Source organism: Salvelinus namaycush, chromosome 38 (genome assembly GCF_016432855.1).
Source record: "Salvelinus namaycush isolate Seneca chromosome 38, SaNama_1.0, whole genome shotgun sequence".
Lineage (NCBI taxonomy): Eukaryota > Metazoa > Chordata > Actinopteri > Salmoniformes > Salmonidae > Salvelinus > Salvelinus namaycush.
Window position 1 is genome coordinate 16,535,379 of NC_052344.1, and position 17,266 is coordinate 16,552,644.

General features: G+C 47.3%; 1 protein-coding gene across 1 annotated transcript in view; it reads left to right on the forward strand.

Moving 5' to 3' along the window:
• The window catches only part of LOC120032284 (membrane-associated guanylate kinase, WW and PDZ domain-containing protein 2-like), an 82,452-nt gene extending 67,462 nt beyond the window's left edge, over positions 1-14,990 (forward strand). The window contains exons 16-22 of the mRNA XM_038978299.1: positions 303-430; positions 482-537; positions 3,110-3,353; positions 8,287-8,430; positions 10,958-11,096; positions 12,035-12,123; positions 14,838-14,990. Coding sequence (XP_038834227.1) covers positions 303-430; positions 482-537; positions 3,110-3,353; positions 8,287-8,430; positions 10,958-11,096; positions 12,035-12,123; positions 14,838-14,897 — 860 coding nt within the window. The 3' untranslated portion in view covers positions 14,898-14,990. The remainder of the gene's footprint in view (positions 1-302; positions 431-481; positions 538-3,109; positions 3,354-8,286; positions 8,431-10,957; positions 11,097-12,034; positions 12,124-14,837) is intronic.
• The last annotated feature ends 2,276 nt before the right edge of the window (positions 14,991-17,266 follow it).

Consider the following 17,266-nt stretch of genomic DNA (forward strand, 5'->3'; position numbering starts at 1 on the left):
CCTTTTTTAAAGGAGGTTGTTCTATCTCTGGCTCAGGCACTATTTGCGTGGGTCAGAAAGTGATATGTCTGTTTGGGAGAACTGTCTAGTGAGTCTGTTTCTGTCACCATCTTCTAATGCTTCATGGGTGTTTCTGGTATGACGAGCATCTACTGTAGATTACACACAGAGCATTGTACTGACAGTTCTTTGAAGTAGATGCACCGTGTATTATGTTAATGTGGCTCTGTCTAGCACAGTCTATACTGTGGTGTGTGTCTATCGGTCACTGTGTCTGACACTTCTGTCTGTCTGTGTTTCAGAGCTGAGCCCATCAGCCCCTAGTTCACAGAAACAGAGCCCAGCAGTGACCCAGCAGCACAGTCCTCAGACCCAGCCCAGTCCCACCGTGGGCCAGCCCAGCCCTGCTGTCACCCAGCCCAGCCCTGCAGTCACTCAGCCTAGCCCTGCAGTCACCCAGCCCAGCTCCCTGACCCATCAGAGCCCCATCACACAGACCCCAGCCCCCACACCCCAGATCTACACCCACGACAGCAGGTAAGGCAACCGGATGGTCACACACACAGACGCACACTGCTTAAAAACACACACACCAATCCATAGCACCCAGCCCAGTTCTAAATATTGGTCCGCCAGGATAGGGCCATAATTTACACAAGCATTTCGCTAAACCCACAATAACATCTGCTAAATATGTGTGTGACCAATAACATTTGATTTGATTTAAGACGTGCAGCATTTGAGTGCTCTATCATTTCCTATGTATTTAAATGGTTTAAGATGTTTGATCATGTATGTGTATGGTTCAATGTAATCTTTAGGGCTTCCTCGGTATTGTACTGTCTGCTGGTCCCAATGCTGTGGAAGTCCTAGATATCTTATACAGCACAGTAGTAGCTTTTTTTTTTTTTATCTCTGGGGTAAAAGCACTGTTCCTAAGGGAGTTACAGGTGAGAGCGAGGTATTCTCTCCCTGTCTCCAGTTTGTTGTATAACATCACTTAACTCTTATGGACTCCTGAATTATTAACCTAAATAGCTTCTTTATAGACCTACGCTGAATATTTCATCAAGCTCTTACAGGGGGCCCAAAATGTACCCTGTCATTGTCCTTTCCCTCCTGCTCTGGAGAATTCCAAAAATCTCTGAGTACTCTTATTTATTGCCAACTCTTTAAAAGACTGAGTGTCTTTTTAGGTGGCTCAAAATTAGAGTCTTGTCTCAAAGGTAGTTTGATTGTAACAAACAAGGTATTTCTAAATAACGTAGAATTTGACATGAATTGATTCAGAGAGCATTACCATTACATTCATATGAAATGCTTGTAGTGATAACCCACTGGACACACTACATCATTTCAACATTAATTACATTAATTAGGTAATGTTTAGTTGAGAACTTGATCAATGAGACTACAACATACTATATATTCACCCACTCAAAAAGACATCCAAAAGTTAGTTCAACTGTGCATTCAACCATTGAAAAAAGCACAACCAACTTCCAATGGAAAAACAATGTCAGATTTTTGGTTTAGTTTTCACTGAAATGTCTCACTGCACTTTCAACCATTTAAAAGCACAGCGAATTTCAAATGGGAAAAAAATGCCAGATATTTTGTTTATATATACACAACAGATGAATGTGTTATCACTGTGTTTCATCTAATAGCAGAACCAAATGACCTGGATTGCAGTTGAGATTACATTAAAAATACATGGTGCTGCACAAGATTCTGCACAGATTATTACAGCAATAGTGAAGATCTCCAGAGACCTGCGACAACCTATTCATGCTATGTAGAACATGCATGTTTTATAATAAGGATTTTATAGTTTCTCAACCTCAATGTGGCCATGGATGTGTTACTCATTTTAAAGTTGAATGTTACATTAGTTTGTACGATAGCCTTAATTTAGGCTATATTAAATTGTGTTTGGTTGACAAAGCAACCAAATATCAACATTTAAATGAGATGTATCTACTGATTGCATTGTTCCATCTGAGCCACTAGCTTAATCCCATTTTTTAACTTGTATTTTTGGTTGAGTTGGAGACATTAATCCAACATATCATTTGTTAAACTTGTCAATATGCTATTCATTGTTTATTGTTTTCCAAACATTGAATTGTGTTTGATTTTCAACATAACAATAAAAGTTAAAGAATAGGACTCATTCAAATCAAACTTTAAATGCACTTTAAATAAAGTTGGATTTAATTTAGTCCTATTCTTTAACTTTGATTGTTGTGTTTATTTACATATTTCGTTGAGATGGAGACGTGAAGCCAACATATCAAATATTAATTTGGAGACGAACTGTAATTAAAGCCAGACTAAGTCAGTGTTACAGACAGAACTATCCAAGCAGAAGATGCATCTCCTTTAAAATGTTGATATTTGGTTGTGTTGACAACTAAACACAATTCAATATAACTAAATATCATTACATTTGAAATCAACCAGAGCTTGCAACCCTAGGCCTATTGTATTGTCTATATTTAGTTGAATTCTGAGTTGAATTGAAACAATAGCTGTCGATGACTTTGCAAATGCTATATAGGCCGAAATAGTCTAATTGACGTTATATGAGTGATAAAGTATGGTCACATGTAATTTTCTCTGTGAAACTTTCCCTTTGGAATGACTTTGATAAAAACTAAATAGATTTGCTGTTGCTAAGTGAGATCTCAAAACAATCATTGTCAAGATAGCATCATGGTAATAGTCACTGATAAATATCATATCTAAGCAGGGTGGGCTTGGTTACAACCCTGGATGGGAGACTAAAGGGTAGCTGTAGATATATCAATTCTCCAGTAGGAGGTGCTGCCCAGCCTATTGTTTTGAAGAGCTGACGCTGTTTTAAAGGTACAAATTCAACATAGGTTTGTCTACGTTTAAATGTGGTTACCATGACAACAGCATCTATGTGGTTGAAATTTCACCCTCAAAACAGCAGTTTACATTGATTACGTTTTTCAAATCCAATGTATTTTCCATGTAGATTCCTTGTAACAATAAATTGACAAATTACGTTGTAACAACGTTGATTCAACCAGTTTATGCCCAGTGGGACAATTTTCCTATAACTTGATTGGTTGGTTAGTTACAGGTCAGAGGTGAAAGCGAGGCAGGACGTGAAACCGGACATCCGGCAGCCTCCATTCACAGACTACAGACAGCCCCCGTTGGACTACAGACACCCTCCTGTAGCAGACTACCGCCAGCCGCCCACCCTGGACTACAGACACCCTCCTCTGATGGACTACAGACAGCTGTCCACTGACCCCAGGCACTTCCCTATGCCTGTGCCCCACGACTACAGACAGATCCAGCCACAGATGCCACAGGTCTACCAGGTCAGATACTTTACTCATCAATACAATATTGACCTGTGATGTCTGAAAACTTAAATTTTACTTTTACTTTAAGCATGTAAAGCCGTCAAAAATGGGGCTCCCAGGTGGCACAGTGGTCTAAAACACTGCATCTCAGTGCTGGAAGCGTCACTACAGACAACCTGTTTCGAATCCAGACTATCACAACCGGCTGTGATTGGGAATCTCATAGGGCGGCGCACAATTGGCCCAGCGTCGTCCGAGTTTGGCCGGTGTAGGCCGTCATTGTAAATAAGAATTTGTTCTTATTAACTGACTTGCCGAGTTAAATAAAGGTGAAACTAAAATAAAATAAATACATTCAACTGAAATACATGGGCATTGACAAGCAAGAAACAGTAGTTCAGGTAGAGAGGTTAACGAGGAAGATGTGGTAATTCTAGCCTGGTTAAACCAGACTGAATGCTGCACTGAGTTAAACAATAGTGAGCTCAGCATTCAGTCTGGTTTAACCAGGCTATAGTAATACACATGGCCATTAGCTTTTGTGATGGTGATCCCCTCCTCCCTGGTTCTTACTGTCTGTTGTCTGAATGTGTCCTACTCTTTCCCCTCCTCCCTGGTTCTTACTGCCTGTTGTCTGAATGTGTCCTGCTCCTTCTCCTCCTCCCTGGTTCTTACTGCCTGTTGTCTGAATGTGTCCTGCTCCTTCCCCTCCTCCCTGGTTCTTACTGCCTGTTGTCTGAATGTGTCCTGCTCCTTCCCCTCCTCCCGGGTTCTTACTGCCTGTTGTCTGAATGTGTCCTGTTACTTCCCCTCCTCCCTGGTTCTTACTGCCTGTTGTCTGAATGTGTCCTGCTCCTTCCCCTCCTCCCTGGTTCTTACTGCCTGTTGTCTGAATGTGTCCTGTTCCTTCCCCTCCTCCCTGGTTCTTACTGCCTGTTGTCTGAATGTGTCCTGTTCCTTCCCCTCCTCCCTGGTTCTTACTGCCTGTTGTCTGAATGTGTCCTGCTCCTTCCGCTCCTCCCTGGTTCTTACTGCCTGTTGTCTGAATGTGTCCTGCTCTTTCCCCTCCTCCCTGGTTCTTACTGCCTGTTGTCTGAATGTGTCCTGTTACTTCCCCTCCTCCCTGGTTCTTACTGCCTGTTGTCTGAATGTGTCCTGCTCCTTCCCCTCCTCCCTGGTTCTTACTGCCTGTTGTCTGAATGTGTCCTGCTCCTTCCCCTCCTCCCTGGTTCTTACTGCCTGTTGTCTGAATGTGTCCTGCTCCTTCCCCTCCTCCCTGGTTCTTACTGCCTGTTGTCTGAATGTGTCCTGCTCTTTCCCCTCCTCCCTGGTTCTTACTGCCTGTTGTCTGAATGTGTCCTACTCCTTCCCCTCCTCCCTGGTTCTTACTGCCTGTTGTCTGAATGTGTCCTGCTCCTTCCCCTCCTCCCTGGTTCTTACTGCCTGTTGTCTGAATGTGTCCTGCTCCTTCCCCTCCTCCCTGGTTCTTACTGCCTGTTGTCTGAATGTGGCCTGCTCCTTCCCCTCCTCCCTGGTTCTTACTGCCTGTTGTCTGAATGTGTCCTGCTCCTTCCCCTCCTCCCTGGTTCTTACTGTCTGTTGTCTGAATGTGTCCTGCTCCTTCCCCTCCTCCCGGGTTCTTACTGCCTGTTGTCTGAATGTGTCCTGTTCCTTCCCCTCCTCCCTGGTTCTTACTGCCTGTTGTCTGAATGTGTCCTGTTCCTTCCCCTCCACCCTGGTTCTTACTGCCTGTTGTCTGAATGTGTCCTGCTCCTTCCCCTCCTCCCTGGTTGTTACTGCCTGTGAATGTATCCTGCTCCTTCCCTTCCTCCCTGGTTCTTACTGCCTGTTGTCTGAATGTGTCCTACTCCTTCCCCTCCTCCCTGGTTCTTACTGCCTGTTGTCTGAATGTGTCCTGCTCCTTCCCCTCCTCCCTGGTTCTTACTGCCTGTTGTCTGAATGTGTCCTGCTCCTTCCGCTCCTCCCTGGTTCTTACTGCCTGTTGTCTGAATGTGTCCTGCTCCTTCCCCTCCTCCCTGGTTCTTACTGCCTGTTGTCTGAATGTGTCCTACTCCTTCCCCTCCTCCCTGGTTCTTACTGCCTGTTGTCTGAATGTGTCCTGCTCCTTCCCCTCCTCCCGGGTTCTTACTGCCTGTTGTCTGAATGTGTCCTGTTACTTCCCCTCCTCCCTGGTTCTTACTGCCTGTTGTCTGAATGTGTCCTGTTCCTTCCCCTCCTCCCTGGTTCTTACTGCCTGTTGTCTGAATGTGTCCTGCTCCTTCCCCTCCTCCCTGGTTCTTACTGCCTGTTGTCTGAATGTGTCCTGTTCCTTCCCCTCCTCCCTGGTTCTTACTGCCTGTTGTCTGAATGTGTCCTGCTCCTTCCCCTCCTCCCTGGTTCTTACTGCCTGTTGTCTGAATGTGTCCTGTTCCTTCCCCTCCTCCCTGGTTCTTACTGCCTGTTGTCTGAATGTGTCCTGTTCCTTCCCCTCCTCCCTGGTTCTTACTGCCTGTTGTCTGAATGTGTCCTGTTCCTTCCCCTCCTCCCGGGTTCTTACTGCCTGTTGTCTGAATGTGTCCTGTTCCTTCCCCTCCTCCCTGGTTCTTACTGCCTGTTGTCTGAATGTGTCCTGCTCCTTCCCCTCCTCCCTGGTTCTTACTGCCTGTTGTCTGAATGTGTCCTACTCCTTCCCCTCCTCCCTGGTTCTTACTGCCTGTTGTCTGAATGTGTCCTACTCCTTCCCCTCCTCCCTGGTTCTTACTGCCTGTTGTCTGAATGTGTCCTGTTCCTTCCCCTCCTCCCTGGTTCTTACTGCCTGTTGTCTGAATGTGTCCTGCTCCTTCCCCTCCTCCCTGGTTCTTACTGCCTGTTGTCTGAATGTGTCCTGTTCCTTCCCCTCCTCCCTGGTTCTTACTGCCTGTTGTCTGAATGTGTCCTGTTACTTCCCCTCCTCCCTGGTTCTTACTGCCTGTTGTCTGAATGTGTCCTGCTCCTTCCCCTCCTCCCTGGTTCTTACTGCCTGTTGTCTGAATGTGTCCTGCTCCTTCCCCTCCTCCCTGGTTCTTACTGCCTGTTGTCTGAATGTGTCCTGCTCCTTCCCCTCCTCCCTGGTTCTTACTGCCTGTTGTCTGAATGTGTCCTGCTCCTTCCCCTCCTCCCTGGTTCTTACTGCCTGTTGTCTGAATGTGTCCTACTCATTCCCCTCCTCCCGGGTTCTTACTGCCTGTTGTCTGAATGTGTCCTGCTCCTTCCCCTCCTCCCTGGTTCTTACTGCCTGTTGTCTGAATGTGTCCTGCTCCTTCCCCTCCTCCCTGGTTCTTACTGCCTGTTGTCTGAATGTGTCCTGTTCCTTCCCCTCCTCCCTGGTTCTTACTACCTGTTGTCTGAATGTGTCCTTCTCTTTCCCCTCCTCCCTGGTTCTTACTGCCTGTTGTCTGAATGTGTCCTGCTCCTTCCCCTCCTCCCTGGTTCTTACTGCCTGTTGTCTGAATGTGTCCTGCTCCTTCCCCTCCTCCCTGGTTCTTACTACCTGTTGTCTGAATGTGTCATGTTCCTTCCCCTCCTCCCTGGTTCTTACTGCCTGTTGTCTGAATGTGTCCTGCTCCTTCCCCTCCTCCCTGGTTCTTACTGCCTGTTGTCTGAATGTGTCCTACTCCTTCCCCTCCTCCCTGGTTCTTACTGCCTGTTGTCTGAATGTGTCCTGCTCTTTCCCCTCCTCCCTGGTTCTTACTGCCTGTTGTCTGAATGTGTCCTGTTCCTTCCCCTCCTCCCTGGTTCTTACTGCCTGTTGTCTGAATGTGTCCTACTCATTCCCCTCCTCCCTGGTTCTTACTGCCTGTTGTCTGAATGTGTCCTGTTCCTTCCCCTCCTCCCTGGTTCTTACTGCCTGTTGTCTGAATGTGTCCTACTCATTCCCCTCCTCCCTGGTTCTTACTGCCTGTTGTCTGAATGTGTCCTACTCATTCCCCTCCTCCCTGGTTCTTACTGCCTGTTGTCTGAATGTGTCCTACTCATTCCCCTCCTCCCTGGTTCTTACTACCTGTTGTCTGAATGTGTCCTGCTCCTTCCCCTCCTCCCTGGTTCTTACTGCCTGTTGTCTGAATGTGTCCTGCTCCTTCCCCTCCTCCCTGGTTCTTACTGCCTGTTGTCTGAATGTGTCCTGCTCCTTCCCCTCCTCCCTGGTTCTTACTGCCTGTTGTCTGAATGTGTCCTGCTCCTTCCCCTCCTCCCTGGTTCTTACTGCCTGTTGTCTGAATGTGTCCTGTTCCTTCCCCTCCTCCCTGGTTCTTACTGCCTGTTGTCTGAATGTGTCCTGCTCTTTCCCCTCCTCCCTGGTTCTTACTGCCTGTTGTCTGAATGTGTCCTGTTCCTTCCCCTCCTCCCTGGTTCTTACTGCCTGTTGTCTGAATGTGTCCTGCTCCTTCCCCTCCTCCCTGGTTCTTACTGCCTGTTGTCTGAATGTGTCCTGCTCCTTCCCCTCCTCCCTGGTTCTTACTGCCTGTTGTCTGAATGTGTCCTGCTCCTTCCACTCCTCCCTGGTTCTTACTGCCTGTTGTCTGAATGTGTCCTGCTCCTTCCCCTCCTCCCTGGTTCTTACTGCCTGTTGTCTGAATGTGTCCTGCTCCTTCCCCTCCTCCCTGGTTCTTACTGTCTGTTGTCTGAATGTGTCCTACTCCTTCCCCTCCTCCCTGGTTCTTACTGTCTGTTGTCTGAATGTGTCCTGCTCCTTCCCCTCCTCCCTGGTTCTTACTGCCTGTTGTCTGAATGTGTCCTGCTCCTTCCCCTCCTCCCTGGTTCTTACTGCCTGTTGTCTGAATGTGTCCTGCTCCTTCCCCTCATCCCTGGTTCTTACTGCCTGTTGTCTGAATGTGTCCTACTCCTCCCCCTCCTCCCTGGTTCTTACTGCCTGTTGTCTGAATGTGTCCTGTTACTTCTCCAGGACTTTGACTTCTTCACCGTGGAGCTGGAGAAGAGTGTGAAGGGGTTTGGCTTCAGTATCCGTGGAGGGAGGGAGTACAAGATGGACCTGTTTGTCCTGCGACTGGCCGAGGACGGACCCGCCATCCGCAACGGGAGGATGAGGGTAGGCTGATGACGATGTCACATCCTGCGCTGAACTAACACTTCCCCTCAACATACTTACAGTAGCTTCTCTCCCAATGCTGGTTTAGTGGGATATTAATAATAATTCTTTGCTAGTTTTAATTGTCTGATGATTATCTTGGCAGCAAATTTCCATTTTAAGCCCTGTAAGAAAATAATCTGCTAATGCAGTGTGGCTGAGTGTGTGAAGGATTTGGGATGTTTTGACACCTGCTGGGTTAGTGGGTTTACTGGCAGCAGAAACCTTTCTCAGGTCTAGTCAATAATGCATTAGGTACTATGAACATTCAGATGAATAATTAAAGGGTAGCTGCTTTTACCATTAATAGTTTTCACGATGGTCCGTTTCGTAATGTTCTCTTCAGGGACAGAGGATACTATCTGCCGGTCACCGTCTGTTTAACAACAAAAAAGAAGACAATTATTTTCTAAATTGAAGTTCAAATGTAGTACTCTTTGTAAAAAGATGCAGAGCGTACCAAGCTTTTAGTTCCCCAAGTTCATGCCTTCCTTCCATCACCTCTGTGAAAGTATGAGTCACTCTCTCTCTCAACAGCTGTATATGTTCTTGTAGCCTGCTATGTTCATCCACAGTGACTCTGACCACTTTATGGCGCAAAAAATACAGAAATCTCACTTTACTTTTCCGATATCAAAGAGTATATTACAAGTCTGTCATTGCAGTTTTTCTATATCTCCTAAAGTATCTTGATCGTCTCCTACCCGTCACACTTTTCTCTCTGCCCAATCTCCCTAGTGTGGGCCAATAGCGTTCATTATCTGTAATGAACCTGTCAGAGATAATGTGTGTAAAACACCCCGTAGGGATATTACTCCCACTCCGCCACAGCGAGGTAAATGCAGCTCGGCGGGCCCAGGCCCAAACCCATCGACTGGGGATGAGGGATAGCTAGCGGTCCTCTTCTCTCTCTTCAACGCCCAGGCCGGTATCGTGATTTATCCTTCAGTAATCACAGTTTTAAAGGCCCACTCAAACTCTGCAGTCCGCCACACACAGGCCCAGTTTGAAGAAGAATGGTCGAGGGGGAAAGGTAGGATCATCTAACACCGCTGTTGAAATGAACTGGGATGGGCCGGCTGGCTATATAGTATACTACTTTTTACATGACCAAGGAATAAGGCTCAGGCTCTGGTCAAAAGTGCACTATATAGGCAATAGGGTGCTGTTTCAGACACAGAGAGACAATCCAAGGATAACCATGCTTCATCTGGAGCCTGGAGGTCATACTACTGCTGTTGGCTTGGTGTTCAATTCTCCCATCCACACCCAGTCACTTCCTATCCATTTAAAGGGGAATGACTCAGGCCGGCCTCAGCCATTCACTAACTGTCAGAAGGTGTAGATGGACGGGCTGCCCAGCTCCACTCAGATCAGCCTAATAACACTTAATGACTCCCCTTCTCTCTCTCTGTTGCCGGGCGGATTCTCTCTCCTCAGCTTTCAAATTACTTCCACTATTAGCCGAGAACTTTTCCATTTGTTACAGTAATTGGTTTATACATTTGGCGCCGCAGCACGTGGTCTCCTACACTATTAGTCAAGAGGGCACTGGTCCCATTCCCAAGTGAAGGAAGTGTGTTAGTGAGATCCTTCAGGGGATATGCCTATACAATTGGCTTCTGACCTTGATGTTGTAGTCATAGAGAGGTCACAACCTTTTCACTGCAGTGCTGGAAGGGAGGTGTAGTCTACTTAGTGAAATGAATAGGTTACTACCAGGTCTTCAGCTGCTATTGTCCTGGGTCATATTCATTAGGAATACGTTTTGCAACGGAAAACGTAAACAACTGTTTCTTATTGGACAGATTCAGGAACACCCTCCCTGTTTCAGTCCATATTCTTCCGTTTGGTACGTAATGAACAACGCCCAGGACATTGGTATTCAGGAGGGTATCCTCTTTAGTCTCGCCCCCCCTGCAGGGAAGAGTCCATAATTCAATCTAAATGACATTATAAAAACGGGCTGCAGGAATTAATGACAACTGACACCACATTCATGAGTGCTAATTCTGATTAGCGCTTTACACTGGCCGCTCTGATCCCACTGCACCACTATGATTTATAGATCCACATTGATCCTAATAAATTGTGATCCACAATAAATTTGCCTCATTCATTTTGTGCTTTAATACGTAGTGTGTGTGCTTATCTCGGAGGCCTGCCAAGAAATAATTGCGTTGGTGGTTGCGGCAGTGTGTGCCAGCGTTCTTCCATAATTTGTTCATCTAATCAGGGAATTGGTGTGAACTTGTCACGCAATGTAACGCATGTTTATATAACACAAGGTGCTCAGTGGGTTGGTGATTTAGAGGTTACTGTCACAGTGGTCTATTGTCTATTTATTGTCTGTGTAGTATCTGCATGGCAACAGGATTTCATGCACATACACACACAAACAGCGGGGACACACACACTCTATCTATCTATCTACAGTATTGCTCTCTCTCTCTCTCTCTCTCACTGTGTTGTCTCTCCTTCTCTCCAGGTAGGGGACCAGATCATTGAGATCAATGGGGACACCACCAGGGACATGACCCATGCCCGGGCCATCGAGCTCATCAAGTCAGGGGGCCGGCGGGTGCGTCTGCTCCTGAAGAGAGGCACAGGGCAGGTCCCAGAGTATGGTGGGTTTTCCCTTCTGTCCCTCTAACTCTGTGTTTACCCATCCCCAGGCCAAGGCTAATCCAGCTGTAACACACTCAAATCCACCTGCTTACCTTCTAATCTCATCTGATTCCAGTAACACTATAATCACATTTTAAAAGTCACACACACACACTTCTAAAATGATTACGTCTATAGATTATTCTTTACTCGGGCGTCCCGAGTGGCACAGTGGTCTAAAGCACTGCATCGCAGTGTTGCGGAATCACTACTGCCTGGGATCAATCCCAGGCTGTGTCATTGCTGGCTGTGACTGGGAGTCCCATAGGGTGGCGGACAATTGGCCCAGCGTCGTCCGGGTTAGGGGAGGGTTTGGCCCAGCGTCGTCCAGGTTAGGGGAGGGTTTGGCCCAGCGTCGTCCGGGTTAGGGGAGGGTTTGGCCCAACGTCATCCGGGTTAGGGGAGGGTTTGGCTGGGGGGGCTTTACTTGGCTCTTCGCGCTCTAGCGACTCCTTGTGGCGGACCGGGCGCCTGCAGGTGAACTGTGTTTGCCCCAGCACATTGGCAAGGCTGACTTCCGGGTTAAGCGAGCGGGTGTTAAGATGCGCGGTTTGGCGGGTCATGTTTCGGAGGATGCATGACTCAACCTTCGCGTCTCCCAAGCCCGTTGGTGAGTTGCAGCGATGAGACAATTTCGCAATCACGAAATTGGGTAGAAAAAGGGGGTAAAAATGACAAAAAACATCAACTTTATAACTATAACTCTACTTATGTCTGGCATGCCTATCTTCTAATGTAGTTATATTTTCTTTACCCATAGCAATGTCTTTCTCTCTACTTAATACTTTAACACTGATAAACTTGTCTTTCTCTTGACTAATAATAGTGTAACTCTTCCTTTCAAGGCGTCTGGTTTAACCCTAATGATTGGTATAGGTTGTTACTCCCCTTTCCTTAGGAATGGTACCTTCCAGTCTCTCCATGTGCATGAAAAGTGACAAGCATGGCTCCCCCTATTTCTTCCTAATGGGCCACTCTAAAGACACGGTTTGTGACGATCTGCATGTTCCAGTCTAATTTTACTTGGTATCGTGGTTTGTGGTGTGTTTTTGTGTGCCCATGCCGTGTGTTGCAGCTGTGACTTCCTGGTCAGAACACACTGGCTCCTCCTCTCCACTTCAATCACAGTGACATCAACCTAGTTCCTCAGCTATTGGGGCTTTCAAGACAACTGGGGAGGGGGGGCGAGGTCAAATCATGATGTCACCGATCTTCAGGTCGGAAAATCTGAGTTTTATAAAGATGCTAGTTGTCTTGAACACACTTAAGTCTGAGATGTCCAAGTTCCCACTTGTTTTGAACACACTTAAGTCTGAGTTGTCCAAGTTCCCACTTGTTTTGAACACACTTAAGTCTGAGATGTACAAGTTCCCACTTGTTTTGAACACACTTAAGTCTGAGATGTCCAAGTTCCCAGTTGTCTTGAACGTGGCATATGTCCACATGGTCATCAGGCCAGCCCAATGGAATTATTATACTGTATGTACACACAATAAATACATTTTACACATTTAGAAAGATCCATGAACCAACTTTTACAAAATGGCGATTCAAACTGACAGCCACTATCGTCTAGATAGATTAGTCAGAAATATATAGGCAGACTATTTCCTGTGATAAAATCCCACCGTGGTGCACGCTGAGCCTCCTAACAGACATTTATGTCCCCTGCACCTCAGGGAATGACAGCACCTAGCGGCCCACTTGGTAATAAATCCTGATGTGTCAGACTCTCCCATGGCCTCTGTAACGGAGAGTCACACTCCCGGCCTGTGGGTAGTGAGTTAGCGCTGAGGCTAGCACTGCACATGACTCTTCCACAGCCAGCCAAGGCCTCCACTGTGAAATACAGTCATCAGCACTTAGCTTTGGCAGGTGACCAGGGTCTTTAAACACAGGAAATAGTATTGTTTTTCTCCATCTTCGCTGCTAGGAGACTTCTGATTTCCTCTCCCAGTTTGGGACTCTCCCCGGCCATTTATGACAGAGATTTTTTGTTATCTATTTCTCTCTCTTTTTCTCTCTCCCTCCCTCTCTCTGTCTCGCTCCCCACCCCTCTCTCTCTCCCCCATCAGAAAGGGTTTTTCTATTACCTGCCCGAGGGTGACATAAAGCTGTGAAATACGCACCATGAGCCCATTACACTGTCAGCCAGAGGACGCCATATTAAATCACCAGCGTCACTTTTCATATCAACTATCAACCTGTGTGTTCTGGGCAGAGCAGTCACATAAAAGTGGAATAGCCATTTGTAACATGGATGTGGGGGATTGTGTGGATACGTAGATGTTTTACAGGCCTGGGTTTATCTGCATACTGAGAGGATGTAGTATTTATGGAGTTTGATGCACTGCTTCAGAGTATTTAACTACATTTTGCAAAGCGGCTCTGTATTTTCAGCTAGTTTATACAGTACTTTGGAAACGGAATTCAAAGCTTATAAAAACTGCATCCTGATGAAATAATGAAGTGGAATAAAAGACGGTTGCCACATTTACTACCACACAATATGATACTGTGTGTGTGCGCGTGCATGACGTTTGTGAGTATGTGGAAGTGTGCATGCTGTGTATTGTGTGGATGTATTAGTGCATGTGTACATTTGTCCCCTCATACAGAGTACTAGAGTATGGAGGTTGTTTTAAGGTCGGATCCAGTCAGCTAGCTGGGCAGCAGGGCCCTCACCCCTTAGAACGAACAGAGCCGTATCCAAGGTGACAGCAGGTATTAGCTCATTACACATACTTCCTCCCACAATCCTATTGGGCCACACAGCCTCCTCGGGAGATGGGTCATCACTTCAATACACCAAGCAGTGGCTGATGGGTAGGGGAATGAGCTGGTGTGAAATGTCCAGGGTTTCAGAGTGCAACAGGCACCTGCATCGTCTGTGAGCCTGCTCACTGAGCTCTCTCCAATCACCAGACCTTCCTAGCTGGTCTGGGAGTCCATCTAGTCTGTAATGAGGCCTCATGGAGCTAGCCTAGCCTAGCCTCCCTCTTTCCCCCTGCTAGTTAGACGATTGGCGCTAGCCTCCCTGGAGGATTCCCTGCCTGCCTGTTTGTAATGAATGATAACCCTGGGACTGCTAGCTCAGCGATGCAGAGAGAGAAGCTAACAGGCCTTGTGAGCTGCAGCAACCTCAGAAGAAGGTAGAGCCCTCTAGGTTTAGCCGCTACCGTGGTTACTCAGCCCAGAGCACCGGTGGGGAGTCTCGAACCCCCAGGTTCTCTCTCCCGAGCCAGGCTGAAGCACCGCCTGATTCAGCACATCATCCATTCCATTAAACCTGTTTTGTGATTTTTCTGCCTGCTTCTTAGAAGTTCTGAGGCTTTAAAGGGAGCTAGGGAACTGAGATGTATGCTGCCTAAAAGTGAACTTGCAGTGTGTGACTTATAGGAGTGAAGTGATATTTCACTTGCAGCCCATGCCACAAAGACTGGGTATGATTGTTGTGATTGCTACAATATGGCTGCTGTCATCCATGTAGACTAGAGGCGGGTTTCTTGGCTTGGTGTGTGTTGTTTGGATAAAGCTATAGATTCATAGATATATCTCTATAGGGCAAACTTCCACTTAAGTCAACTTTTCACTCAGTCTCCCATTGACATCCATGCATGACTAAGTAAATGGAAGGTAGGATTCGCCCCTGACTGTTAAGACTATCCTTTCCCATGTCTAACTGTGTGTTTGTGCCCCAGCAGACAGTACCTCCCCCTGGGATGCACGCCCTTCAGCCTCCCCAAGTCTGTCGGAAGTAGCCCTGCCCCCAGACACTCTGACCATGCCATCGCCCTCATCTCATCTGACCCCGCCCCAGCAGCCACCAGGCCCTGACCTGGCTCACCTGCCACCGCAGGAGGTCCCGTGGGAGCCGGCGGCGCAAGAGAGCAGGAGGGTGGATTGCTCCCAGAGCCCCCGGAAGGTCCCGACCGAGCCGCATAATCCGGATCAGACCGGCCATGGGAGGAAGGACCGCGACCAGCCTAGTGGGAGTGGTTGCAGTAGTGGGAGGGCCAAGCAGAAAGAAGGTGGCAGGTCCACCTGCAGAGGGAGTGGCCCCAAAGACGGAGGGCCGGTGGGGAGGGATGAACAGCTACCTGGGGGAGGGGAGCCCAAAAGCTCCTCCAGGGGGAGGTCTAAGGAGAAGATAGCTGGGGAGAGCAGCAGCATGTCCCACGGAAAAAGAGAAACCACCCAGTCCCCGACGAAAAACTCCACGCCCTCATACACAAACTCTAACGGGAACGGCAGCAGCAGTCACCCAGACGTTAGTGTCGGGCATCAGGGGGAACCGGCGCAGGAGAAGCCCAGGCCCAGAGAGGCAGAGAGGCGCCCTGGAGAGACCCGGCCCTGCCGCCCCACCAAGAGCACCAGCAGTGGCAACACGGCAGCAGGTAGGAAGGCCACCGTGTCCCCTGGGCCCTGGAAGATCCCCGGCTCTGACAAGCTGCCCAGCACCCTGCGCTCGGGCACGTCCACTGTGAGCAGATAACACCTTGGAGTATACCCATTACCAGACCCCCAGGCCGGGCTACACTAAGCCTGGCTAGCCCCTTCATTGGCTCCCCTCGCCCTGCCTCCACTCCCCCACCCTCTAGACCGCAGATGTAAAGGGGGGTTCCTCCATGCGTTTTTAGAGAACCATTTTTATTTATATTGTACTCTAAATTATTTTGAGAGATATTTTACACCGACCACCTTAAGAACTGGAAAGCATCCACTTAAAAATTCAAAACAAGAAGAAACCAAGCAGAATGTGTGTAGCGTGACTGGATCCTTGAGCAGTGTTAAGGGGTCCGAATACAGGAACTTCATTTGGAAGTGCTCAAATCCCCACAGCACTCCAGTCGAGGACGTACATGCAAATTGAACCACTCACCGATTGGTTGACTGTGACACTGCAGTTTTTTTTATACAATGGAGTCTATTTTATGAAAAGGAATGTTGAAGAGGGGTTGCCTGTTTGTGTATTTTGAAAAGAGAGAATGAAAACCAGAACTTGAAAAAGAGTATACGCATTAATGGAACTTTGCCTTAAATAAGAGACTGTGCGAGGCTGAAGAAGCTATCCCGAGTAATCTATCAAATGGTATAGAAATACATCTATTATATGATGAGTATTAATATGTGGGACATGTGATCATCTCTAATGCATACCTAGTTGGGCCAATGGTAGTTCTGAGACGCCTCATAAGCTAGGCGAGCGAAGGAACACAACACCATTTTTCAACACTCCATTATAACTCCACAGCCCAGCCTTGGATATTGCATTTCTAGTCTGTGTGGACCCATTCTACGAGACTGCAGTGGACTCTAAGGGCTGTTCGTGCTTGAGTAATCAACGGTTGGGTCACAGGAGAAACATTTCCCCCTCACTGTGCTTCGCGAACAAAGCAATTTGCTGAGGTTTGTCTGTTGGACACTGTGGAGAGAGTGAAGGCTCATGGGATATCGGGGCAGAGTGCCTTACGATCAGGGACCGACGGACAGAGAGGTCTGTTATGGACTTAAAGAACCTAGAACACTCTCTAGACTGATGTGATTCAATCCAGGCTGCTACCGTACAGTCAATACCAATGTCCCAATATTCATATACATCTGTGCCATGACGGACATTCATGTTTTTATATCTGATTGTTGAAATTTGTTCACTATATTTACAGACCCCACAGTATTTATTTGGTCAGAAATCATTAGCAGATCTTTCCATTTCCTTACAGATTGAAGTCAGTTCCACAACTTTTTGGTGTTCTGTTGGCATCTCATCGTCAGATATCGAAACGTCTAGGCAGAACATCTCTAACAGATGGTGTAATCAAGCTGTAGCTACACAGAATGACGTGTTTGGGTGAAAATATGGCAAGTGTATGAAAGCAGGAAACTACACTAGTATTTCTGGTGGGGATCAGAGAGAGAGAAACATTGCCATTTGTCACGAGCTCATTCATCACAATGTGTCTAATGGTCTGTGGCTTCACTTAACGCTGTTCATTGACACAAGACATGAAACACTTTTATCTCCCAAAGACGCATATTTATACATTACAACTGACAACTGTCTGAATATTCATTTCCACATTTGTTTAGTCTCTAAGTGATGCCGTCTACATAGCCAGCTACGTTAATA